General features: G+C 41.7%; 1 protein-coding gene across 1 annotated transcript in view; it reads right to left on the minus strand.

Moving 5' to 3' along the window:
• The window catches only part of LOC134077851 (NACHT, LRR and PYD domains-containing protein 12-like), an 11854-nt gene extending 5723 nt beyond the window's left edge, over nucleotides 1-6131 (minus strand). Inside the window, exons 1-6 of the mRNA XM_062533487.1 lie at nucleotides 5934-6131; nucleotides 5560-5615; nucleotides 3590-5384; nucleotides 2400-2456; nucleotides 1351-1521; nucleotides 199-372 (exon numbers count right to left, since the gene is read on the minus strand). Coding sequence (XP_062389471.1) covers nucleotides 199-372; nucleotides 1351-1521; nucleotides 2400-2456; nucleotides 3590-5384; nucleotides 5560-5615; nucleotides 5934-6082 — 2402 coding nt within the window. The 5' untranslated portion in view covers nucleotides 6083-6131. The remainder of the gene's footprint in view (nucleotides 1-198; nucleotides 373-1350; nucleotides 1522-2399; nucleotides 2457-3589; nucleotides 5385-5559; nucleotides 5616-5933) is intronic.
• Nucleotides 6132-15000: the final 8869 nt, after the last annotated feature.

Below are 15000 nucleotides of genomic sequence, written 5' to 3' on the forward strand. Positions count from 1 at the left end.
TGCATTGAAGGTGTACAAACCATTTGCATATTCAGTCAATTTGACTGACACTCCCTAAATGTCGCCATTTGGCATTATAAGTGCAAATCATTAAAAATATTCACAGATGTCCAATTTGACATCACACACAGGCACACTGGTGTTTCTTACTATGTGGTGGGTAAAAGACTATATTACATAACATTCCTAATTACTGACCTCAGTGTGTCCAGCTTGCATTGTGGATCTCTTAGTCCTGCACAGAACAGCTCCACTCCTTCATCCTGCAGGTCATTGTTGCTCATGTCCAGTTCTCTCAGATGGGAAGGTGCACTTTGCAGCACGGATGCCATCATTTCACAGCTTGCTTTAGAGAGGTGGCACAGGTTGAGTCTGTTTCAAAGGAGAGTGGAAGGTCAGTCCTTGAAAACTAGACATTTTCAGGCCATCCTTCAGCACCATGAGGTCACTGTATCTCATGAGGATGGACACAGACACAGATGTGTGTTGCACTCACATTATGTACACAGCAGGGACATGGACTGGAGAAACACTACATTACACACTCTGCAGCCATGTAAACAACTTGTTGTTGTTGTCTTGTAGTGTCATGTGGGCAGTAAAATACAAAAAGGGCACACATTCACAGCCATCTGTCATGCCATAAATGACACTCCCATCATGTTAAAAGGCCAATAAATAGCCCATAAATAGCACTCTCTACCACAGAGTCCCATTGAGCACAGTCCCAAAGTAGACACTCACTCTCTCTCTCTCTCTCTCTCTCTCTCTCTCTCTCTCTCTCTCTCTCTCTCTGTACTCTCCAGTCACACACAGCACATCCATACACCACAGCCTCAGCACATCTCCACTCAGTTCAGCCCCCATACACAGCCCCCTACTCAGCACTTAGTATTGGTTTTGGGCCTTCCTACTGTTCTGCCCACGTTGCCCATTCATCATGTTGACTGACAGGGGGACAGAGGAATGTTTGTAGTGATTGTGCTAAACAGAAAGGGACCCTGTACCTCCTTCCTGTGTTCATAAGCTCATATTCTTGGTACAGCACATGGGAGGGGTCAGAGAATTCTGTCAGCCTGCTGTAGAGTGGACTGCTCAGATATGTCTTGGAGAGTGAGGGGAGAAGGGACTCCATCATTTGTCCAGCTGTTCTGACCACATTACCTGGCTGGGCCTTGAACTTAACTGTCAGATGTCCAAACCAGCTGGTGATGCCATAGTGCAAGATGGACTCTATGGTGGCTCTATAACAAATTAACATGATGCTCTCACAAACCCCAAAACACTCTCAGTCTCCGCAGGAAATGGATGAGTACTGCTCACAGCTCACAGCTCTACAATATTACTGACCTCAGTGTCTCCAGTTTGCAGTTTGGACTCAGAAGAGCAGAGGCCAGTTTTTCTCCTGACTTCTGCAGGTCATTCTGACTCAGGTCCAGCTCTCTTAAAGGGGAGTTTGCAGACTGCAGAGCTGAGGCCACAATTTCACAGGACGTCTCTGTTAGCTTACAGTCAGCAAGTCTGCAAGAGAGGTAAAATAGTATTAAAGGGTAATGTGTCGTGTTTAAATCTCTAGAGAAAATGAGAGAGGACAATTAATATAACTTCCCCATACAGTAGGCTATGCAGTATGCCAAATCAACACTACTAAGGAGGAAGAGAAGACAGAATACAGTATGAGCCCTGAATACCATGAATAGTTAACGCTGTCCAACCAGACACAACACCACTAAAGACTGAACAGTGTGATTAACCCAGAGCTGCAGAAATCTGATATATTTAAACAGGTCAGACTAGAGAATATCATATTCAGTGTTTCAGACCCCATTTAAACCATGCACCTCCATAGAACATCATGTTCAGTACTTGTACATTTTATCCTGGCTCAGAAGGACAAAAGCGAAGGGCACTCGCCACACGTGAATAAGTTAACACAATTGTTTTTTTTAGAACACTTATCATAACAGACAAAACAATGTCAAAACCTTGAATATGTCAGTAGAGAGTGGTGCAGGCAAACGTATGGATGCATTGAGTGCTAAATGAAGAAAGACAATAAAATAAATACCAAACCCAACAAAACCAAACACTCAGGTCTGCTGCTGCCAATCTTAGTACTTTTGTAAAGACCCTGAACACCAGGTGTGCTAATTAAACAATTAGTGATGAGGACCCCATGTACTCATGTACAGTACCTTTATTAATGGAAGAACATGTATGCTGATTACTGACTGATGACTGCAGTGCTTTGTATAAATCACATCAGTATTGCAGATATTACTGACCTCAGAGTCTCCAGTTTACAGTTTGGACTCTGTAGAGCAGAGAGCAGCTTTTCTCCTGACTCCTGCAGGTCATTCTGACTCAGGTCCAGCTCTCTTAAGGGGGAGTTTGCAGACTGCAGAGCTGAGGCCACAATCTCATAGGACTTCTCTGTTAGCTTACAGCCAGCAAGTCTGCAAGAGGGGCAAAAGAGTACAAAAAGGTAATGTGTCATGCAAGAAGAGTGAGCGAGGAAAATAGCATCACTGCGCCACATACAGTATGCGCCAGGCAATACTACTAGGGGAGAGGACAGAATAATACAGTATATGAGCCCTGAATACCATGCAGAGTTAACGCTGCCCAACCACAGACACAACACCAGTAAATACTGAACAGTGTTTTTAACCCAGAGCTGCAGGAGCAGAAATCTGATTTATCGAAGAACATCACATGGTTTTGCACCCCATTTATACCATGCACCTCCATATAACACGTGCACCTGTTGGTGCTGAGATGGGGCATTCTCATAATGCAAACACATTAATGAGGAAGGCTCTGTTAACAATTTATAATAATGTTGATTTGATTTGATACTGAGATGGAGTATCTCATGATGGAATACAACATCAAGGACAGCTCATGTATCTGTCTCATTTACCAGTGAAAACATAATAAAGTACTTAACCTCAAACAGTTCCTGATTGTCACCACTAGGTGGAGACATTATTCTTAAACACGTTTGCCTGAGCTTCTCAGTTTACCTGTGATTTACAGTAATGAGTGGATTCACCAAAATGACTCACTTGTTGAGAATGTAAGTTGACCTTCAACATGATCTACTTGGTCAAGCTCACATGGTCGAATCTGTTCCGAACTTCCGTGTGGAATACTTGTGTTGGATTACTTATTGCAAATTGATTTATTTCTCTTTGTGGTCTTCTCTCTCGTGGACTGAATTTTTAAATCTTCTCTGCTTTTGGAATAACGCAGTAGTCCTGTACCTTTATGTTTGTGGACTGAACTACAAAGTCTCGCTTGGCAATTTGTCTCAATTTGTGTATTCTCTTACTGTATATGACTATTTCCCTGCTTGTGCTGAATTACTGTAACTGCATTCTGAATCTTAAGCCTTAAGAACTGTTGACCACATCCTGACACTATGCAAAATAGCGGCGTATCAGGTTTTGTGAAATACATGTTACAGGTGCAAAGTTGAGATTTATCTATTGGTTATGCCAGCTCTTACATGTATGATTCAATACTATCATACTACGCACTAAACATAAAATGTATGAACTCAGAACTGAAGTATTGTCATACTCACAGAGCCTTCCTGCAGCATCTCACAGCTAACATCCCTATCCATCCCTCCTCTGATGTTTTGTATTTGCTCAAGTCAACCTCATCCAGCACCTCATCAGACATCAGAAACATGTGGGCCAGTGCTGAACAGTGGGCAGGTGTCAATGCATATGAGAGGCCATCTGGAGATTTGAGATATGTTTGGACTTCTTGATGCAGAGAATGATCGTTCATTTCAAATAAGCAGTGAAGAAGATTGATGCATCTTTCAGGAGACTTCCCCTTAAGAACTTTGATGTATTGGCATGTTTTCTGGATACACTCTGAGCTGCTGTGTGTGTTTTTCAATAAGCCTTGCAAGAGGGCTTGATTGCTCTCCATTGAGATGCCTACAAGGAAGCGGACGAAAAGGTCCAGGTGTCCATTATTGCTGTCCAAAGCCTTGTCCACAGCTCTCTTCAACAGGATATGCAAAGGAAGGGACACTTGATTGTCTCCGCGTCTTTTGGGGAGGAAAGATTTCAGTTCCTCCAGATTTCCAGACATGTAGGAATGAAACACAAACATGGCTGCTAGAAACTCCTGGATGCTCAGATGGACAAAGCAGTAGACCTTCTTGTGGTGAAACACACATTCCTCCCTGAAGATCTCAGTGCACATGCCAGAGTACACTGAAGCTTCACTGACATCAATGCCACACTCTCTCAGGTCTTCCTCATAGAACATGAGATTGCCATTCTCCAGATGCTTGAAAGCCAGCTCTGCCAGTTTCAATATGACACCCTTGTGTGATTCCAGAAGCCTCTGTCTATCTGTCTCACTTTCCTCTTGATACTTCTGGTTCTTCCTGGTAGTCTGGATGAGCAGGAAGTGTATGAACATCTCAGTCAGAGTTTTGGGGGCTTCCTTCCCATCATCCTGTTCCAGTATCTGCTGAAGGACAGTGGCTGAGATCCAACAGAAGACTGGCATGTGGCACATGATGTGGAGACTCCTGGATGCCTTAATGTGTGAGATGATTCTGTTGGCTTGATTCTGGTCACTGATCCTCTTCCTGAAATACTCTTCCTTCTGTGGGTCATTGAACCCTCGTACTTCTGTCACCTGATTGATGCACTGAGAAGGGATCTGACTGGCTGCTGCTGGTCGGGAGGTTATCCAGATGAAAGCAGAAGGAAGCAGAGTTCCCTGAATGAGACTCGTCATCAGCACATCCTTTGATGATGTTTCGGTCACATCAGAAATCTTCTGATTTTCTTGGAATTTCAGTGGAAGTCGACTCTCATCCAAACCATCAAAGATGAACACAATACAGCAGTCTTTGTATTCAGCATCCTGTAGCTCTCTAAGCTCAGGGTGGAAGTCAAGCAGGAGTCTGTGAAGACTGTACTGATCATCTCTGACCAAATTCAGCTCACGGAACGGAAGCACAAACATGAAATCTACATCCTGGTTAGCTCTCTCCTCTGCCCAGTCAAGGATAAACTTCTGTACAGAGACGGTTTTTCCAATGCCAGCGATTCCCTTGGTCATCACAGTTCTGATGTGTCTCTCCTGTCCAGGTAAGGGCTTGAAGATATCATTGCAGTTGATTGCTGTGTCCTCTGTGGTTTGTGGCCTGGATGCTGACTCTACCTGCCAAACTTCATGCTCATTATTCACCCCTTCACTCTCTCCCTCTGTGATGTAGAGCTCTGTGTAGATCTTGTTCAGGAGTGTTTGAGTCCCTGACCTTATGATGCCTTCACATATGCTCTCAAACCTCCTCTTCATGATGGCTTTATGGGTCATCAGTACTCTGGTCAGAACATGTTTGTCTGTTTGCCATAAACATTTAAATAATTAAACATGTTGACATTGAACACAACTAACTGATATTTGAGTCCAGAATAACATTAATACATATTAAAACATATCCCTGGGTCTTGTTCTTAGGAGCAGTCCCTTAGGAGTAATTGTTAAAAAAAAAAACATTTGAAGACTTCTGTTTACCTGGTAATTCAGCTCTGTTGACTGGAGCATGCGCAGTTAGACTGCTTCTCCAAACTCTGTAGAGACAAAATTACATTAATACAGTAAATCCACAGAATCAAAAAGACTAAAAAGCAATTCTTTGATCACACATATTCACACACACATGCATGGAACAAACGCACACATGCACGCACGCACGCACGCACGCACACACACAAACACAAACACAAACACAAACACACACACATACGCACACATGCACGCACACACTCATGCACGCACGCACGCACACACATACACACACACACACACGCAAACACAAACACAAACACAAACACAAACACAAACACAAACACACACTTGTCTACTTTTGTAAAAAGCAAAAATCTCACTTTGGATCAGACTGTGGTCCACTGCTGAGTCTCATAGGCTGATCCATGGAATGGTCACTCTTCATGGACACACAGCTGGGCACTGGAGATACTGGTCTGTGTGTCTGTGGTCTGGATACACAAGGAGACAAAATACATAATAGACACATCTTCACACAAATTCAACAACACACACACAACATTTATCTCTCTCTCTTCCTCACACACACACACACACACACACACACACACACACACACACACAGAGAAACACACACACAACCTCTCTCTCCCTCTCTCTCTCTCACACACACACACACACACACAAACACACACACACACACAAACAACCTCTCTCTCCCTCACTCACACTCACACACACACACACACACACACACAACCTCTCCCCCTCTCTCTCTCTCTCTCTCGCTCTCTCTCTCTCTTTGTCTCTCTCTCTCGCTCACACACACACACACACACATTTTAAATTCTTTATTTGGATTAGAAGATAAGCATATATCATGGCATAATCCAAATTTGATACAAAGGTGTGCAACAGCAGCCAATAATACAGTCCATCATGCACACTAAGGGTAAAGGTGACACCTACGCCTCCATATGTAGAGGCTACCAATTACTGATGATACAGAGCAATATTTTGCCAGCTATTTTGCTTGTTCTTAGGTAGTCCACAGATCTGCAGGCCTCTTACACACATCTTGTGCACATGACCTAAGCTACCAAAAATAAAGGCAATGATTTTGCAGGAATAGCCAGAGTTGCTGAAAACATTGTACCATGGTTGATATTTTAACAGTTTTGAAGCATAGCAGATGTCCATGTAAGCATCGAAAGAGCAACCAATTTCTATTATTGTAACGGTTTTGGTGTGTTCATTAATTGCAACTATGTCGGGTGTATTTGGTAAGTTATTTATGGCCGTTTGCAGTGTAGCGCGCTGTTCATGTGGGGGGGAGAACCAGTCTGTCTTGATCTTTGAGTTATGGTGGATTGCAGTAAAGTTGGCATTGTCTTGGAGCTCCTTCGCTGACAATGCAACAATACGGTCGTGGCGCGCGATGTACAGTCCTTTGTAGGCAGCACATCCATTTAGAATGTGCGCGATCGTCTCCCTTTGACGATTGTGGTGTTGCAGGCAAAAACTCGCTCACACACACACACACACACACACACACACACACACACACACACACACACACACATACACACACACACACACACACACACACACACACACCTGTCTACTTTTGAACTGTACTGTATATGGGGAAAAAGCTAAAATCTCACTTTGGATCAGACTGTGGTCCACTGCTGAGTCTCATAGGCTGATCCATGGAATGGTCACTCTTCATGGACACACAGCTGGGCACTGGAGACACTGGTCTGTGTGTCTGTGGTCTGAATACACAAAATACATAATAGATTGAGCGACACATCTTCACACAAACTCAATGACACACACACACAAAATCTCTCTCTCTTTCTCTCTTCTTCACACACACACACACACAAACACACACGCACACACGCACACACGCACACACACACACACGCACACTAGGGATGTTAACCGGTGACTGTTTGACCGATGGTTGACCGTATCCACGTTAACCGACCAAAGTTGTCGCTAGTCGGTTAAAAAAAAAAAAAAAAAAAAGAGGCATCTTTAAATTAGGCTAAAGACAGTGGACTAAACGCTACTACAGCTAGCCATCTCATTCCAAGAAGATCTTTTTTTTGCATGAAGTTAACAAATTATCCCTCACACTCAATTTTTAATAAACCAATAAAAACATTTGGCACGAGGTCACAGCGGTGGCCGGTGCGTCTTTTGCAATCTGGAAGTGCGCTGTTTTATCCATTGGTTTTATCGTGTTGTATAGGCAACTTTCCACATAAGATGGGCTTAGATTGGGAAAGACATTACATTTCAGGAAGGGTCATCAATGGCAACAAATAAGGTAATGATCATCTTTCGTTATTATTGTTAGCACTTCCTCAAACTAAGCTGCGTCTCTTCAGAGCTGTCATTTTCATAAGTGAGCTGCGGCCATTTCAGCTTCAAATGAGCTTCTAACACTACACAAACGCCTTTATTTGCAACGCGATCACCTTTGTACCCAAACCATTTTCGGAGCGAAGGAACCATTTGTCCTCCACTTACAAGCTCCTTGGTTTGCAGGACTCATGTTTGGCGCTGTAGGGGATTTAAAAAAGTGACGTGAGTGAAAGGGCGGCGCCGGGGCTGTGTGTATGAGCGGGGGACAGAGAGATGAGAGTTGGGAAATTGTGTGGCTGTTATTTCAAATAGCATAATTTATTTTAAACGAATCGGTTAACCGGTTTCAACCGGCTTGTGAGCCTCGGTGGTCGGTCAAGAAAATGTGTCGTTTTCGCCATCCCTAGCGCGCGCACACACACACACACACACACAATCAACCTCTGTCTCTCTCTCCCTCTCTCTCACAAACACACACACACACACACACACACACACTTGTCTACTTTTGTATAAAGCAAAAATCTCACTTTGGATCAGACTGTGGTCCACTGCTGAGTCTCATAGGCTGATCCATGGAATGGTCACTCTTCATGGACACCAGTGGCGGCTGGTGGTCTCAGAATTAACGGAGGAAGGTGTGTGCGTGGCGGGGGGGGGGGGGGGGGGGGGGGGTATACTTTTAGTATCCTGTACTGTTTTATACCCCTTTACTACAAGACATAATTCATGCACTGAAAATGTGCAAGGACTTTTATTTTGACATTTCTTATAGTTTTCAGCCGATTGATAACGTGAATTGTGAGCAGCTGGGTAGAAGTGTCAAACTTCTAAAGCAAAGTATTCTGGCTCTACTTTGATGCCCCCAAACCAGTTGCACAATCATGATCTAACCCAAAACAATAACACAGACAGAGACATTTAGGCTAGGCTAAAAAATATTCAAGTAGCCCTAGACAACAGCACCTAATATGCTCATGGAGGCTCACGTTTTCATGAAAGGTTGATAGTGTGCAAAACGGCAACATGACGTTCAGCTAGTGAAGGCTACGATTCAACCTGGCTAGTTAATGGCTTAAAATTAGCTTAAATTCGTTTTCAACTAAATTAGACCTAAATAGTTACAGAAATGTCTTCATTCAGACGTTCATTCATTTGCTAGGTACGAGGCAACATCTATTTTCATTGCTCTCTCCTTTGCTAAGTTAACTGACAGACTTACCCTAGCTAGCTGCTTGCTATTGGAGTTTCTTATACGTCTTTCTGCCGTTCTGACCCTGTTAGTAAGTCCAGTGAGTGACACAAAGTTGGATGCTCAATCAAACGTTTGATTTATTAACAACTAAGCAACTGAAATGATTAAGCTAATTAAGTTAATTTTCGATCCACATGCTCGACTTTCCTGCGGCATGCCAACTGATGTGTACAGTTATCCTGCATTTCTGATTGGATATTAGCAGCATGAGCTCCACTGATTGGTTCATTGACGGAGCCACTTCCGCGGAGGATCTTCCTCCCTTCGGCCATTCACTTGAATGGTATCCACGAGCCGCGGGGGTCTGGAGAGTTTATAATGGGCGCTAATGGGGGTCTTGAGGAGGAAGATCCTCCGTGCAGTAATTTTCAATTGCGATAGGGGTCGCTTTCGCAAATTTGACTAATTTCAGTAACATTGCGTTTGAAAAGCAATTAGTTCTATGTTGATTTAGTTAGGAAGTTGGTTAAATATATGTATATTTTATTATTTTAATTTCCCTGAAAAGTTTAGGGAGGATTGTCCTCCCTTTCCTCAATGGACGAGCCTCCTCTGATGGACACACAGCTGGGCACTGGAGACACTGGTCTGTGTGTCTGTGGTCTGGATACACAAGGAGACAAAATACATAATAGACACGTCTTCACACAAATTCAACAACACACACACAACATTTATCTCAATTCAATTCAATTTAATGTCGCTTATAGAGCGCCAATACATTACACATGTCTCAAGGCGCTTTACAGAGTGTTAGACATTCAAAGAGAGCCCATGAGTAACAGGGGCAAGGAAAAACTCCCTAGAATTGGAGATACATATAGGAAGAAACCTCAGACAGACCCACGACTCAAGGGCCCAACCCATCTGCCTTGGGTCAGTTACAGTACAGTCATTTGTAGTTTGAAAGTTACAATGAGAATGAACGTTCAAATAGTCCAGTGTAGGGAATAAATTGTCCATTAGTAATCCATTAGTTATTTCGGAAGGTGATGGGTCGCTGAGATCCGAGGGCCAAAGATTCGGGCAGGGAACCACAGCAGGCGATGGTAGGGCAGTCATAGGTATGAGGGGCCGTTTAGGACATTATTCAGAATTACCTCTCACACACTATACTGAAACCTCTCGCACACTATACTGAAACCTCTCACGCACTATACTGAAACCTCTCACACACCATACTGAAACCTCTCACACACCATACTGAAACCTGTCACACGCACAAGTGAAATGCTCTCATATACACACCTGAAACGCTTTCATAAACACATGTGAAACCTCTCATACACTATACTGAAACCTCTCACACACTATACTGAAACCTCTCACGCACTATACTGAAACCTCTCACACACCATACTGAAACCTCTCACACGCTCAAGTGAAACCTCTCACACACCATACTGAAACCTCTCACACGCACAAGTGAAACGCTCTATACACACACCTGAAACGCTTTCATACACACATGTGAAACCTCTCATACACTATACTGAAACCTCTCACACACCATACTGAAACCTCTCACACGCTCAAGTGAAACCTCTCACACACCATACTGAAACCTCTCACACGCACAAGTGAAACGCTCTCATATACACACACCTGAAACGCTTTCATACACACATGTGAAACCTCTCATACACTATACTGAAACCTCTCACACACCATACTGAAACCTCTCACACGCTCAAGTGAAACCTCTCACACACCATACTGAAACCTCTCACACGCACAAGTGAAACGTTCTCATATACACACACCTGAAACGCTTTCATACACACATGTGAAACCTCTCATACACTATACTGAAACCTCTCACACACTATACTGAAACCTCTCGCACACACAAGTGAAACGCTCTCATATACACAACTGAAACGTTTTCATACACACATGTGAAGCCTCTCGTACACCATACTGAAACCTCTCACACACTATACTGAAACCTCTCACACACCATACTGAAACCTCTCACACTCACAAGTGAAACGCTCTCATATACACAACTGAAACACTTTCATACACACACGTGAAACCTCTCATACACCATACTGAAACCTCTCATTCACACTAGTGAACTGCTTTCAGTTCAGCTTTTCAGATTTCAGTAGTGTGCGTGAGAGGATTTCATATGTATGTGTGAGAGGATTTCATATGTGTGTGTGAGAGGATTTCATATGTATGTGTGAGAGGATTTCATATGTGTGTGTGAGAGGATTTCATATGTATGTGTGAGAGGATTTCATATGTGTGTGTGAGAGGATTTCAGTTGAACAGGAAGCCATTTCAGTTGAACAGGAAGCCATTTCAGTTGAACAGGAAGGTATTTCAGTTGAACAGGAAGAGCGTCATTGGGTGCATCCAATTGACGAATCCGGCACTGGATTTTTCTATGTTGACGAGTCGGCGCTAACGTTTATGATAGCTAGGCCTACCTGTGGAGTTGAACAAATCGTCTTTTCCCCCCCTTCGTTTTTTGGCTTACGATGTCGGGAAGAACCTGTTGTGTGTTTGGCTGTTACAATAACAGAGGGAAAATACAGATATGGAACAAAAATATATACGTTCACCCGCCGTTATTACACAGCCTGCCCCTGTGTAACACCTACACACTGTAAAAAACAACCTATAGAATTTACCCAATTTATCGAAGGTGAGGATTTGCATCTGCTTTGGTTGGGTAAAGTCAATCTATTATTTTGAGTAAAGACTACCTACATACAACAGTTATGAAATACTTAAATAAATTAGGTACAGTTTACCCAAGATTTTTTCAATAAAGTTACTCAAAATAATAGAGTAATATTAACTCTAGATTGTTAGGCATTATTAACCTACTTAATAATTACTAGTAATAATTAGCTAAAATGACTAATTAATTATGAGCCTACCTATTCAGTTAAGTTTTCAGACACAGCAGACTGTATTGAGAAAGTTAACTTGTTTAATCAATCAAATGACAGAGAATATACAAAAAGGATCATACAAAATATTCACAATATAGCCTATTCAAAGAGTTTGCTCAAACAAAAAGTATACTCATACAACTCTGCTTTGTGCTTTATGTGTCTGCACCTGATCACTTCACAACTGGTTTTCTGAAACATAAGGCTAAATAACAAAACATTCAAAAGAATGTACACAGTTCAGTGCTTCTGCTGTGTGTGTATCCAACAGACGTGTCCAACACCTGCAATGGACAGGACAGACAGGCAATGATTGTTATGTTTGCATGATTCACAACAGAATGTGTAGGCCTACATGGTTATGTTAAACTGACGATAGAAAGTTAGCTAGTTAGCAACCTAATGAAGCTAGCATCGAATATTAGCTTCCAGTGAAGTTTGTTTGAAATTGAGAAGTGAATTAAGTTGTTAGCATACACTGGACAGTTAAGTAAACACAATTCCTTCAAATCCTTGTGCTCAGAAACAAGCAGAACTACATTTGAATGTTAAACGAATATATAAAGTGTAACTGCTAGCGAGTTCGCCCATTGACTTTCAATGTGTGATGTTAGCATGCTAGCTTTCACCCACAGAGGGGGCGAATTTCTGAACCTTCTAAACGAACGACCGTCCAAACCTTTATACAGTCTATGGTCCAAACTTTCTGGTTCAAGCATGCATGCACGTTACCCCGACTACACATTCCCTATGATACACAGCAAAGCAACGTGACAAACAGGAATCAGCTTACCTTGAATTCAGCAGCTCCACCATAAGCAGACAATCAACTGAGCACACGTCCCTCTAACCGTCAAGTATAGAGCAAGAGTCTTTGGGTATAATTTATGATCGTTTATTAGGTAGAATTTGTTACTGTTAAAAGATAGGTAATGTAGGTAGAATTTACCCTTTATTATATATTTCAGTTGCTGATCAATATACGTAAGTACATTTTAACCCATTCGTAGGGATTATAATTACCACCATCCCTTAGGTAGAATTTGTTACTGCTAAAAAATAGGTAATGTAGGTAGAATTTACCCTTTATTATAGATTTCAGTTGCTGATCAATATACGAAAGTAATTTTTAACCCATTCGTAGGGATTATAATTACAACCCTCTAAAATCCTTTTTTACAGTGCATAAGCACCAGAAAAAAGGTAGACTAAATGCATGTTTCCCAAATGCCGAGCAATCACGTGATTGCTCAGCATTTGGGAAAAATGCATTTAATCTACCTTTTTATGTTCCGTGTCAGCATTCATCCAAAAATTAGGCTATTTGACTCAACATTGAAAATAATTAAGGATTTTCCTACAAATTCTGTTTCAGCCGTTCCTCGTATTAATGCCTAATTGAAGCTCTCCCAAGCTGGCATAGAATATTATTAAGAAACTCTTTATTAACGACTTCATCAATGGACCAAAATAAAAACCAAACCCCATAGAGCTCGATTGAGTGTGTCAAAAACACACCTCTCTGTTACATTTCTCCGCGATTATAAATTGCAGCGAGATGAAACCTTTATTGCACGAAAGAGCAGACGTGGGGCTTTCCAACTAACCACTTTATACGTTGCGTAAGGACGCACACATTGCATGCTCATACCAAATGTAGGCTATATGCCTTGATGACATTAAATTAAGAAGTATTTCCTGATTTGGTAAACTTTTAGTTCATTTTTCTTTCTGTCCATGGTTCCATACCATTCGATCTTGCTTCAAATGATCAGACTTGGGAAGCACGCATCGCATCGGAAACTTCGCTGCTCAGTAGCCTAATTCTCTGTCGACGAGGCCAGCTGCAGTTCGAGAAAAGCTGCAGATCATAGAGAAAGCATAGCTCTGAGAACAGAACATAACTGCATGTCAAGTGTAGCAGAGGGTCTGTCTACGCAGAAACAACAACTGGCTTGGTGCATGCACCCCGCTTTCAACGTCAATTGACTCCCAGCATTTCCACATGTTCGTGACAAAATGTGGGGGATAGAATCGCGTTTTATCGGGGATGCTGCAAATGATTTTTTTTTTTTTTTTTTTTTTTTTTAACTCTGCTTTATTAAAGACAAAAGCAAATATACAAATGAATACAGAAGGATACACATGAAACAGTAGAATCACAATTACACAAAATAATATTACAAGGTGCACAAACACTTCAAATCAAATGAAAAGTAAATAAAAACTCAAATAAATTAAATTACAGAAAAATAAAGGAATAAATAAAATTATCTAGGGATGCTGCAAATGATGTCTGTCTTTTCTTAAGACAATTACTTGTAGGCCTACGATATAAATGACAAAAAATTAACGGCATATTTAATTTAACCGACCCGACCAAACATGACCCGAATATCATTACAAATATTTTTTCTTGACCCATAACCGCGGGTGACCGAGACTCATATTGCATCCAAATTTGTTTGACAAATAAACACTTTTTTGCCTTTACTTTGTTCATTGCAATGTAGTAAAAAGTTATTATAGAGAATCATCATGTGTGCATGTGTGCTACCACGCAAACAAGTCAGGTCAGATCAGCTCGTGTCACAAATATGGAGCACAGAAAGTGTCAAAACACAATTTTTCATCACTAAATAGAAATTGCCATTTATTTCTGTAAGGCACACACCACCTATTTCTGTAAATTGCTCAGCTCCAAAGTCCGACTACATGCATTCTTAAATTGCCATTTTCAGGGCAGTCAGGCCTACACAAACATGAAAGTCACGTCGAGCTGTCAGCTTGCTGTGATGAGATACAGTCAAAATGTAAGAATTTGTATAGTATGCTTTTTGAATTTTTATTATCTATAAATCAAAATCAAATCAACGCAAGTATTAATTAAAGCTTTATAGGCTA

Source organism: Sardina pilchardus, chromosome 1, assembly GCF_963854185.1.
Source record: "Sardina pilchardus chromosome 1, fSarPil1.1, whole genome shotgun sequence".
NCBI lineage: Eukaryota > Metazoa > Chordata > Actinopteri > Clupeiformes > Clupeidae > Sardina > Sardina pilchardus.